The sequence below is a fragment of the Leopardus geoffroyi genome, chromosome D4 (assembly GCF_018350155.1).
Source record: "Leopardus geoffroyi isolate Oge1 chromosome D4, O.geoffroyi_Oge1_pat1.0, whole genome shotgun sequence".
Lineage (NCBI taxonomy): Eukaryota > Metazoa > Chordata > Mammalia > Carnivora > Felidae > Leopardus > Leopardus geoffroyi.
In genome coordinates this window covers 59,678,357-59,696,573 of record NC_059342.1, presented here as the reverse complement: position 1 = coordinate 59,696,573, position 18,217 = coordinate 59,678,357, and the positions used below count along the sequence as shown (strand labels likewise).

General features: G+C 50.1%; 1 protein-coding gene across 3 annotated transcripts in view; it reads left to right on the top strand.

The window, feature by feature from the left end:
- Positions 1-5,030: 5,030 nt before the first annotated feature.
- SHB (SH2 domain containing adaptor protein B) overlaps positions 5,031-18,217 on the top strand; it is a 136,098-nt gene continuing 122,911 nt past the window's right edge. For 2 of the 3 annotated variants that reach the window (XM_045469122.1, XM_045469123.1), the window contains exon 1: positions 5,058-6,391. In XM_045469122.1, coding sequence (XP_045325078.1) covers positions 5,678-6,391 — 714 coding nt within the window. In that variant the 5' untranslated portion in view covers positions 5,058-5,677. Of the gene's footprint in view, positions 6,392-18,217 lie in introns of all 3 variants that reach the window. The other variant, XM_045469121.1, reaches the window with a different exon arrangement.

Below are 18,217 nucleotides of genomic sequence, written 5' to 3'. Positions count from 1 at the left end.
CTGGTCACTGGTACTATATAAGCTGTGCAGGTGATTATAATGTTCAGCCAGGGTTAAGAACATCTGCTCTTGTCCATTTCATTAGCAGAGGCTAGGCTAGGGGTTGGGAGCCTTTTTTATCTCCCACATGGACAGACAAATATAGGACACCCAGTTAAATTTGAATTTCAGATAAACAATGAATAGTATTTCACTGTAAATATGTCCCAAATATTGCATGGATGTCTTTTTTTGCTATTATTGTTTTGTTTTTTCTAAATTTGGCAACCCTACTCTTAGACACTTCCATAACACAGAATGAGAAACAATGATCTGCCAGCTCCTATTTTATAAATAGTAAGAGCAAGGCCTCACAGGTCGCATAGGAAGTCAGAAGACAGCCAGGATAAGAACTCAGGAGTCTTGACCTCAGTCCAGAGCTCTTTTCCTTCCATCACACTTAACTGTGCTAAAGACACTTGTACCTTTTCTAGTTAGGAGGTCATTGTCATTTGCCTGGAGGTGACTTCAAAGGAATCAGTATGATTTATGTTCTCTCTGCTCCCATGCCAATCCTCACCTCCACCCCCTTTCTGCTGCTGCAGGTATCACAGAGGCTGTCCTAGGATGTGGCCATTCTCAGAGCCATATCTTTAATGGCCACCTCAGGGAGGAAGTGGACTGGAAGTGGTACCAGCAGAGACAGTCGTGAGCAAGAGTGCATAATTGGGTAACACAAGGACAAGTGGGATTTGGCACAGGCAAACTTCAGGCAAAGCATGTTGGGAGAGGCCCACTTAATTCGCAGAGACACTCAGAATTAGTTGTAAATTCTCTGGGAAGAGATCAAGGCAGCGGCATAAACAGTTCAATTAAACTGTCGGCTCGATGCTCAATGTGTGGTAATGGTCAAAACACAGCCTTTAATCTAGATATAGAGGATTATCTTTCGACCCATAATGAGATTCCTAAGATTAGTTGTACCCGAGGTGGAGAGAATAGAGCTGGCTCAGTGACACAAGGACAGGCTTGCATTCCAGCATGACTGGGACTCTTGTGGAAGGGGGCTACCTGGATGCCACAACCTTCTTGGAACCCCCTTCGGATGCTGGGAAGACAGGCATAAATCTCATTCTGCTTCCTCTGCTTTAGAGACATAGCATGGGAACAGAACACCAGAACACACTTGCTTCAAAAACTTTCAAAAAAAGTCTGATATGCTCCCACCTCCAGATCAAAGTTAATAGCCACTAGCACCGGGTCCACTGCAGAGATGTCAAGTTTTAGCTCTCTGACTTTCTACCCTTCGTGATCGCCCACTCACATTTACTTGTTCACCTGAACAAATATTCATCATGTGACTACTAGGTGTCAGGCAGTGTCCTAGACACTGGAGATATGCAGTGAACAAAAGCAAAGATCCCTTTCCCATTGTGGGGCAAGACAAGGAATAAACAGACAAACAAAAAATAAGTAAAATATGCTGTGCATGAGATGGAGTTGAGTGATACTCAGAAAAATAAACCAGGGAAGGGTAGGAAGTGTTGAGTGGGGAAACAATTCTAGAAATGGTACCCAGGGGAGGCCTCACTGAGTGTGTAATGTTTAAGTACAGACCTGAAGGGAAGGAAGGATGACCCATGGGGACAGCTGGGAGAAAGCATTCTAGGCAGAGGAGATGTAGTAGGAAGGCTCCAAGGTGAGAGTGTTCAACAAACACCAGGAAGAGGCAGCCTGATTGGAGCAGGAGAGAGGACAGTACAAAATGAAGTCAGGAATTTGAGGGGACTAGGTCATGTAAGGCCTTATGGGCTACTATAAGAATTTTGGCATTTACTTTTAGGGACATGGGGATTTAATGAGAGATTTGAGCAGAGGAGGGACATAATCAGATTCAGTTTTAATAGGATCACTGGCTGCTGTGTTGAGACAGAAGCAGGGAATGGGTAACAGATGCCTCTGATGATCCAGGCAAGAGATGGAGTGTTGGACTGGGGTGGAAGCAGTGGAGTTGGTGAGAAGTGGTAGGATTCTGAATACTCCTTCCTGAAGGGTTGGATGGAGCAGGAATGAAAGAAGGTGTCTAGGAGGACAGAAGGTTTTGCCTCAGGTCTTCTCAGAGCACTATTGGCTCCCAAATTTATGCTTCCAGGCCAGACTCCTGCCCTGGGGCCTGGCTCACAGCAGGAGACTGACATTAACATTTGTTGGCCTGAACTGAAAGAAGTAGATGAGTCTGTTGGGTTGGTGGCATCATTTTTTCCAGGCCTCTATCAATAACATAGCTACCTCCAGATACTGAAAGAAGGATGAAAAGAGCTGCCATGTCCCCAACTTGGTCTGAAGTGAGAAATAGAGACAGGGCAGAAACAGACACAGGATCATACTCAACCCTTCCGTTAAGAAAATCAGAGATGAGTGTTGGTGGGGAGGGGAGAGCTAAGAGTAAAAAATGCCAACAATGGGCATAGTGTTGGGTTTGTGATATCAAGAGACTGGGTACAAACCCCAGGTGTGTCTCTGGATTCTACCTCTTCCCTTCAGTCATTTGTTTTCCCTCTGTGAAATGGGGTGGCTGTTTCTCTGAAAGGAAAGTCTGTTTAGCTCTAACCCCCTATAGTGCCCTGATCCTTTCCCTGAGAGTTCCTGTCTCCTTAACCATTTGGCATACTACTTCTCCAACATCGTCTTTAGGAAACTTTTCTGTTTCCTTTCAGAATGATTATTTCTGACTCTGCCCTTTAAGTTGTGTCTACACTAGTTCCCAAAGGAAAACACCCATGTGTTTTTGACTGCTTGAGGTAAATACTACCTTCATCCAGTTACCCCATCTGTAAACTGGGAATAACACCAACTCGCAGGGCTGATGAGTAGGGTTAATTATATACAGAATGTGTTGGGGTTGAGCAGATACACAAGTGCTCTGGAAGTTTTTGGCATAATACTATAGCATTACAATAATTTTTGGCTTGCAAATTATACCCCAGCAGAGGCATCACATGGAAAAGTGGGTCTAACCCCATGGTCCGCTGAAAGTGAAATGGAAAAAATAAGTTGTGAAATATAACTTTTCTTCCTAAACCTAAACCTAAAGGCAGAGATAATTTTTCCATGTGCAACCCACATGCAGGCAACAAGTTTCCAGATCCTGAAGAAGACTTTCTTGTCCTGAGTGGCCTGGCCTGTTGCCAGGATCTGGCCGCTCCTCTTTTCTGAGCCTACAAACCATTTAAATGAGAGGGGAGGGAGCCAGAGAGGATTTGTGGTTGGTTGAAAGGAGGGGCTTACAATGAAGATGTCCTTGCCTTTTGGGTTTTCTATTTGGGCCTCTCTTGCTTACAGAATAACTGTTTACACAGCAGATACAGCAGAGGAATGATTTAAAGGATAATTTGAGATACTTCAGTTTAGGGTTACCCAAAATAAACACCTTGGCCCAAGTCAATTTCTGGGTCTTCCAGTATCCCCTAGACACATTTCTCTCCCTCTCTCCCCCCCCCCCCCCCCACACACAGATTATTTCCTGAGAAATGTTAAGTAGGTACATCTCAGGCAAAGAAGGGGCTGCGTAGATGGGGTTTGTGACTGTGGGAGTTATAATGGTGGGTTCAAAAAAATTAACTGGCTCATAGAGGATGACAGTCCTGTCTGACCAAAGAGGGAAAGAGCAAATGGCTTGATCCTGAAGGGACAATCTGAAGTCAATTCCATTACATCACTGCGTGCGGCTGAGTGGCCAGAGCACAGCCTTCAGAGTAAGATCCAAGTTGGAGTCCTGGTTCTGCCACTTCCCCACTGTGGCCTCAGGCAGCAAAGAGGCGACAGCTCTCAGACTGTGAATGGGACCTCCACATCCATGGCCAGGGAGCCAGGGCTGTGTCCTGACCGAAAGAGCCTCTGGCCTTCCACCTGCCCTAACAGGTCCCACTTTTCCTACAGGATACGAAAAAAGAATAGACTCCCCCCAAAGCCCATCTATTCGAACATAGGTAGCAAGTGGAGACGATTAATGATTAGGGCCACTGTCCTAATAAGTCAGCCTTCTGAGGGAATTCCTGTGACTTGGGGGGTCTCAGTCCTCACACCTCAGGGTTAGTAATATCCTGGGGTTTGGCGGTCAAACTCAAAGGAGCACCGGCTCTCGTGGCAGTTACCTCGTTTCCAGGCAGCTCCTCTGGCGCCTCTCAGGAGAAACTTCACTGGGCAAGCGGGCCCCCTCCCTCGGCCTCAGTTTCCTCAGTTTTGGTCAATAATCAAAGGACGATCTTAAGTTGCGAAGTAGAGACTAGTGGAGATGACATCATTTCGGCGCCACCAGACCGGGAAGTGGCAGCCAGGCCCACCTGGGTGGCCCTCCTTTGGTCCTCGGGTTGGCAGTGCACGGGGTTAAAGCCCCGACTTCCTCAGGGGTGAAAAGGGAAGCCAACGTCCGGCCTCCCCTCGGCCTGGCGCCGCGAAGGGTGCCGGGCCCCGGCTGCATCAGTCATCCCGACTGCTAACACGCTCGTTAGCATAGAGACTCCTCCGAAGATCTGGCACGCGGGGGCTGACCGGAGTCTCTGTCCCTTCCAGAAGGGGATTAGGCACCCTGTCCCCGAGGGGTCCCGGGCCGCACTTCCCTCGCGCGGATCATGCTGTACACTAGGAATGTCCGGGGATAATTAACCCCCCGTGTCCCCCCTCCAACAGTGGGGGTCCCTGAGGTGCACGGCGCGCGGGCACCCGGAGATGCGCACAAGTCTGGCCTCTGAGCGCGGTGGGCTCCTACTGGCAACCTCACGCGGCAGGCGGCGGCGGGCCGGGAGCGAGGCGGAGCCGGCAGCGCCGCGGGACCCCAGTGCCCTCAGGCGCCACCCCAGGGCTGGCGCCGAGGCGGCCGCGGGTGGCGGCGCGCGCTGAGGTGGAGAGTTGCGCCTGCTGAAGACCAGGGCACGAGGAGGGCGGGGCTTGGGCCCGCGGTCTGGTGGCCAGGCTCGTGGGGGTGGGCGGGGCGGAGCCTGCGGGGGCGGGCTGGGGGGCGGGGCGCGCGCAGGCCCGGGGAGGGCGGGGCCGCGGCGCGGGGCGGGCTCTGGCGGCCGGGGTGTCACACACGCGGCGGTTCGGGAGGCGGCGGCGGCAGCAGCGGCAGGCGCCGCCGGGACGGGCACGGGCGCGCGGCTCGGGCGGGCGCTGGCTGCCTTCCGCCGTCGCTCGTTCGCTCTCCCTCCTGCTTGCTCTCCGACTGGGGGCCGGGCTGCCCCCAGCGCTCTTGGGAAGGAAGAAGGGGGGGCTGAGGACGCCGACAAGTTCCCGTAGCAGCCGCAGATTCCGGCCCAGGCGAAGGCTGCGGTTCCGACGGGGCAGGAGCGCGCTCCGCCGCGGAGTGCACGGCCAGAGTGTACCAGACGGGGGGCGCCCGGGCCTTTCGCTCTCCTTGGGGCCGCGGGCCGGGATCCCATGAGACGCGCCCGTGAGGGGCGAGAGATCCGAAGCCGGGGAGGCGCGCGGCAGAGGCGGAGGGCGGTGCTGCAGCTGCTGGAGGCCAGGATCCGCCGGCAGGAGGCGGCGGAGAGAACTTGAACTTGGCGTCGGGAGCGGGCGCCCCGGACGCCCCCCGCCGGGGCCGGGGCGCCGAGGGACCTGGGCCGCAGCGCTGCTCTCCGAATGGCCGCGGCGGCGGACAGGGCTCCCGCGCCGCGGCCCTAGGCGGCCTCTCGCCATGGCCAAGTGGCTGAACAAGTACTTCAGCTTGGGCAACAGCAAGACCAAGAGCCCCCCGCAGCCGCCGAGGCCGGACTACCGCGAGCAGCGGCGCCGGGGCGAGCGGCCCTCGCAGCCCCCCCAGGCCGTGCCGCCAGCCCCCGCGGGCGCCTCGGCGTCCTGCGGTCCGGCCGCCGCCTCCTGCTTCTCGACCTCGTCGGGATCGCTGCCCGACGACAGCGGCAGCACGAGCGACCTCATCCGCGCCTACCGCGCACAGAAGGAGCGCGACTTTGAGGACCCCTACAACGGGCCTGGCTCTTCGCTGCGCAAACTGCGCGCCATGTGCCGCCTGGACTACTGCGGCGGCGGCGGGGAGCCGGGCGGGGGCCAGCGCGCCTTCTCAGCCTCGTCCGCGTCGGGCGCCGCAGGCTGCTGCTGTGCCTCCTCCGGCGCAGGCGCCGCCGCGTCCTCGTCTTCGTCCTCCGGCTCCCCGCACCTCTACCGCAGCAGCAGCGAGCGGCGGCCCGCCACCCCGGCCGAGGTGCGCTACATCTCCCCGAAGCACCGCCTCATCAAGGTGGAGAGCGCCGCGGGCGGTGCCGGAGACCTCCCGGGGGGTGCCTGCTCTGGCGGCCGCACCTGGAGTCCGACGGCCTGCGGTGGCAAGAAACTGCTCAACAAGTGTGCCGCCTCGGCCGCGGAGGAGAGCGGGGCCGGTAAAAAGGACAAGGTAAGGCGTCCCTTGGTCTCACCCCTGGTTCCTGAGACACGGTGCGCGTGGGGAAACTGAGGCAACGCTCTGGTTCTTACATCAGCTTGGGGCTAGGACCCTGAGGTCAGGGATCCCACGCTGCTTGCTTCCCAGTTCTGCCCCCTCGCACGCGCTTAATCCTGGATTCTCGGCCTCCTGACACAGTCTCTTTAGCTGCTGTTCCTAGAACGTCCCCTCTCTGGGCCCACAGCCAGGTGCCCCCTTCGGAAGTAGTCTGACGGGAGCATCCTACCAACCTAGACCAAGAAAGACAGCCAGCCCTTCCATCCCCCGAGGACTGAAGTCTGAAAGTCAGAGCTGGCACGGATTTAGAAGAGCATTTATTCTTCTTTATTTACCCCGTCCCCCCATTCTGTGGATGGGAAACTGAGGTCCAGAGCTGGGAAGGGACTCGCCCGATATTACACAGCACTCTTGGTGGCAGATCCGGACCGGCTGTCTTTAAACGTGCATCTGTAAATTCCTCTAAAAGCCCTGCCCTGCCCCACCCCTCGCGCCAGGTTGCCAAATCCGAGCGGCCTTTTGTACTGGAGCTGCACCGGGAACCCCCACGCGTGCTTTTCCGGTTGAAATGTGCTGCCTCCAGGATCTCTCCACTTCGACCAGTCAGTTGCTCCCGCCGTGCACAGAAGGGGGTCCGGTCAGTCAATCCGTCCGGCTGGAAGGAGACTCACCCCTCCACTCCTCACCTCTTCCTTATCCCACCCCGACCCCTTACTGTACCGGGAATGTAGGGGATGAGTTTATGACAACCCCCCTCCCACCACACACACACATATTAGGCCATTTTGATCCCTCTCTGAAGCAGACCAGTTACAGCCAAACTGGGCCCCCACTCCTCCTCCTTCACACTCCTGTGACACCCTCCCTTCCCCATAAAATAATACTTGTTCTGCCTACTTATGGTGGAAGGCAGTGTTTTGATTATATCTGAGGCCCAGTGCCCTGCGATGTCTGTCAGGCTGACGTCCCTCTTATTCTCCTCATCACCCCACATTTTCCCAAAGGTAAACTTTTGCCCAGGCGTGGGCTGGGGAAGACTGATAGAGAGTCTGACTTCCTTTTAGGACTGGATGTCCAGACAGAAGGGAGACAGGCTCCTACCTGCCAGCTGGTGCTTGGAAAGGGATCTTTTTGTTTTCCAAGCGGGAGGACTAAAGGGATCCCCCTCTTTTAATTTCTCTGCTTGGCTTCTCTCTGAGGCCCCAGGTCCTGAGAGTCTCCCCTCTCATCTGGGTCTGCTAAAGGGTGGGCAGTCAGTGGAGGATCCCACCTACCTCTGGGACCAGTTAGGGGGCATACTTCTGAAGCATGAACTCTGGGCTTCCTACAAGAAGCTGGGAGCCAGGTGGTTCCCCCAGGTGCTGCCTTGGAGGAGGGGGAGGTTTCTCTGGGAGGCTCCAGGATCAAAGGCTTACGGCTGATCTGTGAGGGAAACACCAAAGAGGCTCTCTGCTGCCTTATGTATGGCTCAGGCTTGGCTAGGTGCTGGCTTGGGAGACTCTGAAGTTCCTGGGTATTATGGTTGGTTTGAGCAAGGCCCCACCAGTGAAGGTAGAGAGATTCCCAGTTAATGGTGCTGACCTTCTGTGTCCCCTGAGTTATTCCATGACCACCTCCCAGGTGGGCAAATCCTTCTCTCTCACTGCTTGTGGTTCTGCTGCTTGCTAAAGTTTTCTTTAATGGCTTTCAAAACTTTAGTAGGCATTTTTTTTCCTAATTACAATTAAGACTATTTCAAATACTGAGGGAGGGATAATGTGTTTTATAGCTGGAATGTCAAATGTGTTTAAGAGTTGGCTTCGTTCACCGTCATGTTATTTTATGGGTCTTTTCTGTGCCCTCCTCTATTGGGTGCTGGAGCAGCCCCCCTTGAATTTTATGGCCCAGGCTGCAGTGCTAATGATGAGTTCTGTGATGGGAGTGCTGTTACAGCAGGGGGTGAAGTGGAGGTGGTCAGGGAGGGCCATTGTGGGGGAGGGGTGGTGACAATGGCTGGCTGCCGAGAGCTTGGCACTTTAGGGGATACCTTTGTGGCTGGTATCGAGAGGGTAGAGTTGTGCAGGACCCCAGAGGGGCATCAGGGTCCAGGTTAGGAAGGACCTTGTAAGCTAAGCACAGTGAGGACCAGTGAAGGGATTTAGCTGCTAAGGGAGGTTAGCAGATTATTTTTTTTTTATCTCTCTTCGCTGCATTTCACCTACTAGGTTGTGACTTTGAGACCTTTGATCTTTTAAGAAATTGTTCTGATCCAGAGACAGGAATCACAACTACCAGATGTTCTTTTTAACCAGGAAGAGGGGAGGCAACCACGGAGGGCCACACTACACAGTGGTTCTCAAACCAGAACTTGCAGTGCTCTCTAAAACACTGATTCATCAAGCCTGCTGTGGGTCCTGAGAATATGCATTTCTAACAGGTTCCCAGGTGATCTTTGCTGCTGATCCTGGTATCACACTTTTGAGGACCACTGATGTAAAGTGGCTTCTCCTTAACGCTCCCCCTGGGTCTTCTGATTGGAACTGCTTTGGGATGCAGAGACTCTAGATCCCCTCATCTCTGCCCTCTGTGTGGGGCTGTCTCCTCATCTGGGGCCACCACCCATTCCTGGTCAGGCAGTCAGATCGCAGCCTGGTTTTGGCATTATTTTCAGCCAGACAGCTTTTGGAAGCCCGGGCGTACTATAGATCACCCCTGAACACCTCGGAGCCTTCCTTCTGCCTCTCACACATGGATCCAGGAAAACCCACTTCTGGTACCCCATTTAATCTCAGGCCCAGCTTCCTTCTATCAGTTGTTGGGGATAGGACAAGAACCCATAAGGCTGTTGAATGCCTCCCCACCCCCCACCCTGTCTGCCAGGCCCTATGTTTGTTTTTAACATCAGGCCTCGGTTGGGAGTTACTGTGGTGTGAAGTAGAAGCTGTTGGTCCACAGATCCTCCTTTTCAGTGCCTCCTGTGCCACCTCCCACCATAGGGGTTCCACCTCTTGCCTCCCTCAGTACCAGAGCCTCTCTGTATCACACACTTAGGCGTCGTTTTATTCTCCCAGTGAGTTCTGTAGTGCGCGCGCGCACACACACACACACACACACACACACACACACACACACACACACCCCAAGCATCCAGTCTTGCGTGTTTTCCCTTTTAGAATCATGTGGAAGAGGGGAAGGAGTGACAGCTACAGCAGACTTGTCAGTAATTTCTAGCATAAGTCTCTGGAGGAGATTGTCCTACACTGTCTCTATCATTTGTTTCCCCAGGGTTTGTCTTGGGGAATTTCTTGAGTTCTTTACCTAGGAGGCAGCTTTGAGCTGGATCTAGAGATGGAACTGGGATTTTCTGTGCAGGGGAAGAGGTGACTGCATCCTGCATCACTTCTGTGTCAGTGCTGTGTATACGTGTGTGTGTAAGTTTGCATATGTAAATGTGTGTGAGTATATATGTGTGTACCTGTTCATACAGAATCTCAGCATGGAGTATGTTCCTGAAAACCAAAGCTTTCTTGCAGTGGGCCTCCCTTAGTGAATGGGAGATGACGTCAAGTAGGCGGGAAGCTGAGTTTGGACCCCGCAGGGAGTCCTTGAAACTGGTGAGCCAGGAAAGGGACAGACTCAGAACTATGATTGAGCTGTCACAGTGGGGGGTGGGGGTGGGGTGGGAGAGAATGGGATCAGAGTTGAGGGACAGTTATAGTCCAGGTAAGAGGCCGAGAGAACCTGAGCTCCCCGGAAAAGAAAATGAAACTTTAATAGATAGAAATATTATTCCTTCAGGTTGTCTTTATTAAAAACTAACAATGACAAAAGAAGCCAGTAACTTGGTGGATCTCCCTTTGTGCAGCCAAACAGGTCTCATCCCGTATGTTTTCTGCTGAAGTCTTGTTTCTTTTATCATAATTAAGTAAATGTTTCCACCACAACTGAGAAAGTCAAGATGCATGATGACATCAGTTTCCCAAGTTTTAAATACATGCTAATGTGTACCAACACTTTATGTTTTGTCAGCATCCACAGGGTTGAGTTAAATAACACTTTTTCTAAAGAATAATATCATGTCTAACCGTTTGTTTGTTTGTTTGTTTGTTTTTTGTTTTTAAGATTCAGCAAACAGTTTCTGAATGGCCTGCTAGACAAGGGATATTCAGAGAATAAATGGTGGTCAGCTTTCCAAGAAGGAAGCTTCTCAGTTTGCAATTGAATACCAGCTTTGCAAAGGTCTAGTCTGGGAGACAAATACAGCTAGAGAGACCTGAGGAATGCCAAGACAGAAGTGTGTGCAAGGGACTGGTAGGGCCTCAAGTTATGGGAAGTCAAAGAGAGCTTTCAGGAGGAGGTGGAGGTGATATTTGAGCTGACTCTGGAAGGATGAGTGGGAATTTCCTAGGCCAGGAACTGGGGAGGAGGGCTGTCCATGCAGAAGGGACAGGGCAGCTTGTGCCAGGGTCTGAAGGCTTGGGAAAGAATGGTTAGAGGCTCAGCAGGGCAGGTATTATGGGGGATTGCAGAGGGGGTTAGAGCCACAAAGGGAAGAGGGTCTTTCATGTGCCTTGCTGGGGAGTTGCAACTTGTTTTTTGGGGCTTTTTCACACGAAATCATTGATGTGTGGCTTGACTGGAGCCAGAGTCAAACATAAGTTGTCAGTTTCCATTTTGGTTAACAAAAGGTAAGAGCCAAAGTTAGTGTCTGTGGGTTGGCTTGGGATATTCTTTTCTTTTTCTTTTTAATTTTTTTTAATGTTTATTTTTTATTTTATTTTTGAGAGAGAGAGATTGAGCGTGAGCAGGGGAGTGCAGAGAGAGGGAGACACAGAATCTGAAGCAGGCTCCAGGCTTTGAATTGTCAGCCCAGAGCCCGACATGGGGCTCAAACTCGAGAACCTGCAAGATCATGACCTGAGCCCAAGTTGATTGCTTAACCGACTGAGCCACCCACGTATCCTGAGATACTCTTTTCTTTGAAGTCCTGTCCCTTGAAAGTAGTGTGAGAGAAATGTTGCATATCAAACCCATTTTTCTCCTTTGAGTCCCCAGAAGAGAAATCCGTTCTCTAGGCTTTGTGCTGACCACTTAATTGGTCATTTAATCCTCACGATCACACTAGAAGAGGTTTAGATACTGTATCAGTTAGCTATTGCTGCATAACATATAACCCCAAACTCCGTGATTTTAAAAACTAGGGGTGAGCAAACTTTTCTTAAAGGGCCAGAGGGTGGGTAATTTTAGGCTTGAAAGCCAGTCTCCATCACAACTGTTCAACTCTGCCCTTAGAGCTGGAAAGCAGCCATAGATGATATATAAATTAAAGGGCATAACTGTGTTTCAGTAAAATTTTGTTTACAAAAATAGGCAGCTGACCTATGGTCTGTAGTTTCCAACCCCTCCTTTAAATGATAAGCCTACTACATTCAGTTGACCAAAGCAAGATACAGTGCCAGCCAGGATTCAAGGAGAGAGGAGGAGGGTCACCTGGGTGGCTCAGTCAGTTAAACGTCCCACTTGGGCTCAAGTTGTGATCTCACGGTTCCTGGTTTTGAGCCCTGTGTCGGGCTCTGTGCTGACAGCTCAGAGCCTGTAGCTGCTCCGGATTCTGTGTCTCCTTCTTTCTGTGCTCCTCTCCTGCTCATGCTCTGTCTTTCTCTGTCTCTCAAAAATAAATAAATGTTAAAAAAAATTTTTTTAAAACAGAGGAGAGAGGAGGATCTGCATAATCTCATGGCAAAGGGCAGGGATACAGGCAGTCCATTAACCGAGGCCTTCAATACTATCCATCTACCACAGGTAGTATTACCCTTATTTTATAGATAAAGAAACCGACGCCTCAGGGTTAATGACTTGCTTAATGTTACACAGCTACCAAGTGACAGAATCAGGATCACATCTGTGCAATCTGAATTCCAAGTTTATATGCTATTTATCAATTTGTTGTACTATTCTCTGTGATTTAAATGGAGATAGTAGGGCTCTGATATTTACTGAAATGTGCATTGTGTGTCTCCTCCTCCCTTCACTTAATGTTCCTCTTTCTCCCCTCTGCCCTGATTTCCACCCCATTCAGTCTGGGCTTTGGTGGTCTCCAGAAGAGACCCCAGAGCTGGCTTTTCTCTCTCCCTCCCGCATCTGCCTCCGAGGTCCATAAATGAGATGTTAATGAAGCCCTTGAATTTTATAGAGAAATTCTGTGTGCAGAGTTGGTGCTTCTCAAGGGACAGCTGCACAAAACATGTGTCTTGTAACTGTCATGTCTTCTCAAATGAGAAACACCAAGCATTCCCTGCCTCCAAGGATTGGTGAGGCTGTATGTGCTGTTTGGGGGTGGGGAGGGGGGGTGGGAGGAATAAATAAATAAATAAAAATAACCAAAAATCTAATGGTACCTTGAACTTATCAAAAAGGAACCTAAGTTTCCTTAAAGGAGATCAGGTGACCATCCTCTAATCTGACAATCTCGGAACAGGACTGATTTCCCCCGACTTAACCCCCTAAGACTTGACCTCATCCTCTCCCCGCCCCCAAAACATTCTGACCCATAAAATAGACGTTAAAGGGCAAATTTGAAACAGGTGTGGCTTCCTCTGGTCATTTAGCAAAGCTCAACTCGCCTGTGTCAAGCGCTCCCCTGGGCAGTTTATCTTGGGCTGACTTCTAGATCTTGTGCTGAGACAGCCAAGAGGTAGTGGCCTGTGGAAGAAGGGGGAGGTCAGGCTTGGCCCTAGAAAATAAATTGGGATGTATAACTTTGAAGCAGAGAGCTGGGATGCTGGCTGGCCGATGGCAGCACCTGTTGGCATTCTGAGCGGTGGTGGTGGGTTTCCTGCTGGATGGAGACAGGATGCAGTGGTCTCTGCCATCCTGACTTCATGACTTCTGTTTGGCCTGTGTTGACGAAGGAATTGCCATATGCAGGCCACTGTCAGGAGCTGTGTGGATACAGGGATGAACCGGGGGGTATGTGGTGCCTACCCATAAGGAGTTTATTGGTGAGGACACAGGAACCAGGTGAGAATACAGATTTATATGGCGGAATTTATCAATAAAGTGGTATGGGTGAGCTGAGAGCCATTCTGGCACAGAGGCTACTCTGGGCAGAACCTTGATTCCTTGGAGGTGAAGGAGAAGCAGGGTGAGGACGAGAGAAGCGGAGGAGTCTTGGAAGAGGAGGCATTCGAGTAAAGAAAGAGTAGTCACTTCAACTGAGGGAGCTTTCCACGATAGTATTATTAGCCAGTGCGTGTACTCTGAGCCAGCCAATGTTCAGTGTGCTTTATAGGCATTAACTCTTACTGTACACCGAGTCTTCTGAGGTAGGTGCTACTGTCATTCCCATTTTACATATGAGAAAACTGAGGGACAGAGCTGTTAAATAACTTGTCTGAGGTCCTACCACCGGTGAGTGGCAGAGATGAGATTTGAAACTGGATCCAGAGTCTTTGTCTTTGGCCACTGTGCCATACCCCCTCAGGCTGCGCAGTCTCATGCCTGAATTTCCTCTGCCTTATTTGTGGCTAGACTTTATAAAAAGCCCCTCTGTTAGCCTTGTAGGAGCAATTGATTCCTACATTTATGTAAGTATTCCATAACTTAAGAGCACTTTCATACCTGTAGTTAATTTGCTTCGTAGAGTCAGTCTGTAAGGAAAATGCTATAACCCCCATTTTACAGATGGAGAAACTGAGGCTCTGGGGAGGTGTGGAGGTACTTCACAGCAGGTACTGGCTTGAGTCAGTGGCCAGGCTATGGACCTTCTGTTCTGAGCCCAGTGCCCTTTGTGCTGTGGGTGTGGAAGTGGTTTGGCCAAAGCTCCAGTCCACAGGAAGGGTGACAGCCTGATTGATTTCCGGTTCTTTCCATGTTTTGATTCTGAAATACTTTACTGAGACCATTAAGGAGCATCGACAGAGGACCTTGCTTCCACAATGGAATTTTCCTTCTCTTCCTGTTTGGTATTTTCCAGTAATATTTCTATTAATGTTTCACTTTCAGAGGCACTAGCTTCCTGAGAGTTTTTCGCTTTCTCAACTGCTGAGCCAGGAAGAATTGAATTTTCCTCTAAGTCATTCAGTTCCTTTCCATTTTCTCCAAGGGGAGCGCTCTCTGGATTTCCCATTATGCTGTAGAGGAAGGATCTTGGAGGTGGGCCCAAGGGATGGAGAGAGAATTAGTCAAGGCCTTGGGGAATGACTCACACCCTGTGTTTTCCAAGCAGGACTTAAGAGTAATGGTCAAAAAGGGGCTCCCCAAGGTCCACAAGGGGAGAAGTAACTTGGCAGGTGGGTGGGGGGAAGTGGATATCACTGGCCCACTGCTGGGCCTTCACTTACAGGCTGAACCTCCAGTCCTCAGCTGGACCATGAGAGCTTATATCAAGACTTCTCTCCCCATTCATTCATTCAACAGATATTGTTGACCACTGCTTATGTGCTGGGGATTGTTCTATTGAGGTACTGGGGATAAAGTGGTGAACAATTCAGATAAAAATGTGTGCTCCCTGGGGTACCTGTCTGGCTCAGTCAGTAGAGCATGTCTCTTGATCCGGGATTGTAAATTTGAGCTCTACACTGTGCAAAGTGTTTACTGGAAAATGAATGAATGAATGAATGAATAATAAAATCTAAAAAAAAAGTTTGTGCTTCCCTGAGTTTGCTCCCTCATGAGAGGAGTCAAGCAAATACAGTGTGTTGGGTGGAGAGTGTGAAAGGTAAAGCAGGTTAAAGAGGCTAAGGTGGGCCAGAGTTTGAGATATGGTGCAGTTTTAGATGAGTTCTCAGCTGTGCTGAGGATGTGAAGGCAGGATTCCTATGGTTTCAAGGGCAGGGCATTCCGCACAGAAAGAGCAGTCAGGGCAGGAGCCCAAGGCAGGAGCAGGACCGGGGGCATTCAGGGAAATGAGCATGACTGGGTGGGAGAGGTGGGCTGGGGAGGTGGGGAAAGGTGGGCCAGGGAGACTGAGTATGGTGCGCCTTGGGGGCACTGGAAGGGTCTCTCACTTTAAGTCTGAATGAGACCGTGAGACAGGGAGTGGAGGGTTCTGAGCAGAGGAATGATGGGCTCTGACTTGGGTTTTGAGAGGATCACTCTGGCTGCCTAGTGGGGAACAGCCTGGAGCGGGGTGAGCAGGAGGCCAGCTGGGGCACCTGTGAATGTTGGATCAGGGGTGCTAGTGGTGGGTGAGGAGAAGACACCGAGCTCAGGACACATCCATAAGGTAGAGCTGCAGGATTTCCTGACAGATGAATGCCACGTGAGGTATGAGGGGCAGGAGAGTCAAGGGTGACTCCGAAGTTCTGGCCTGAGCAATAGGGAGGATACCAGAGGACAGTCATAGTTAAGCCTTGATGGGCTTGACCCAGCGGCTCAGACCTGGGGCTTAAAGCAGGACACATTCTGCCTCCCAGGGTTCCTGAGAACCTGGAGGAGGCACGGGTGACCTCCGGTCCATCCCGGCTGGGGAAAAGCACCCTATATGGGAGGTGGGTTTGGAGGAAGGTGCAGATGGGACAATCCCAGACAGAAGGCATCCTGTCCACAGTGGTTGAGATCAGAAGGGGAGTGCTGCTGGGTGCATACAGGTGTGGCCAGAGCCTGGGACTCGCCTTGGTGTGACTGCCAGTGATGGAGGAAGGTGGCAGGAGTTGTGCGTAAAGGGCCTCACCTGCCACTGGTCTGAAATGGCCCCAATTCTCCAAATTCAAAAGAAGCAACTTGCTGTGTTGCATGCCTGAGCCGGACACTACAGAAGGGCAAAGATGAGTGCCATGGTTATGTCTCCAGGGACAGGGCTGGAGCCTGCCTGCTTTGCTGAGCAGAGCATTTCATTGCTGAGCATTTGTGATTGTTGGGAAAATTCCCCCTTCTATGGGGCCCAGCAGTACGTGGGCCACAGGGAGGAGGCAAACAGAAGTAGGAGGAATGGGGCTTTCCTGGTTTCTCCAGGCCATGACTAAATTCTGAAAATGAAAGTGACTAGAAAGTTCTTTACAGTGAAGCTTCACTTTTTTTTGGATGTGCACTCCCAGAAAGCCAGACAGCCCCATAATCCGTCTGGTGCATTCCAAAGCCACGCATGTGATTTGGAGCCTGCGTGGCATTTGTGGAATGGTGCAGCCTCTACCTGCTCTCTGTGGGGGCGGTTTTGAGTTGGCAGTGTGCTGAGGCAGTTCCTTAGAACCACAAGCTTGGATTTTTAAATATGTTTCAATGTTTATATCTGTGAACTTTTTCTCCCCCTTTTAACAAAACTAAGACAAGTTTGGTGTAGAAAATGCAGATAAGCAAAAATAAAATAGAAACCAACTCAAATTCTATAATTCAAAGAAATCATCATTAGCATTTCACTATTTTTCAATTAGCCATTTTTTCAATGCATCTATCTATACATTTTTCCCAGCACAAAAATTAAGTAATATTGTACGTATTTATTTTCTTTTTGTTTAGAGACATGGAAAGATGTCTCCATTATCTTAAACATTCAACAACAGTAATTGAATATCTGTATCGTATTCAGTTAGGCTTTCCATAGTCTTCCCTAATTTAACAGTGCTCTACCGACCATCTTTGTAACAGAATTCTTAGCTTAAGTCTCTGATGGTTTCCCTGGAACTGAGTCCCAGAAGGAGGATTGTTGGGTAAGAAGGGGAAAATTTTGATACGTGCTTTCAAATTGTATCCTAGAAAGATTTCACACATTTACGCCTGTTTTACTCTAATCCAATTTAGTTTCATTTGTAATTTCTTGGGTTACTGGTGTCCATGTGCTTTGACCATTTATGTTTCTTTTCTAAAAGTGTATACTTATATCTTCTGTCTGTCCTTTCTACGGTAGGGTTTATAGATTTGTTTTGTTTTGTTTTGTTTTGTTTTTTGTTTTTTGTTTTTTTTGAGAGAGAGAGAGAGGGAGGGCAGAGAGAGAAGGAGATAGAATCCCAAGCAGGCTCTGGTGGTGTCAGCGTAGAGCCCAACCCAGGGCTTGGACCCACAAACTGTGAGATCATGACCTGAGTCGAAATCAAGAGTAAGTCGTTTAACCAACTGAGCCACCCAGATGTCCCTGTGGGGTTTAGGTTTATCTTTTTATTGATTTGTAAGAGCTCTTTGTGGATTAAGGATGGCAGCCCCTTACCTGCCATTTGAGTTGCAGAATAGTTTTTATTTACAGATTTATAATTTGTGTTTCAGTTCTGTTTGGAGATTGCTGTTGCTTACACCAAATCGTTTTCTGTTATTAAATAACTCCCAGTGGTCTTCATGATTTCTGGAGTATGCTGCTTAGAAAAGTCTTCCTTACTCCAATGTTAATCTGTATTTTCTTCTAATAGTTTGATTTTTTTTTTTTAACATTGAAATCTTAATCCATCTGTAGTTTGATTTCAGGGTATGAGGTAGGGTTTTAATTTTGTTTTTCTGAATGACCAGTCTGTGTCGGGGCATCTTCTTGTTTCTTGCTCTGTGATCTGTATTTCTTCAGGTGCCTTTTTAGGCTTAAATATTTTGACTGTCTCGCCGTGACTGAGTTTAGGTCTTATCAGCCTATTATGATAATGATGATTTCGCCTTGTCTTCATAAAAATGACACCTTGTGTCTGCAGGTACCCATGTGCTTATTACACATTCAATTTCTGACACCTGAGGGAAGTAACTGGGTATTAGCGCTTCGTCTTTGGATGCCAGGTGTGACACTGTGGGCGGGATGAAGCCAAGAAAGCCTCAACCCACCTCTGGTGGAGTCGGCATCCCCATCCAGGATCAGGGGACTGGATGTTTGTATATATTTGGGGTGACCAC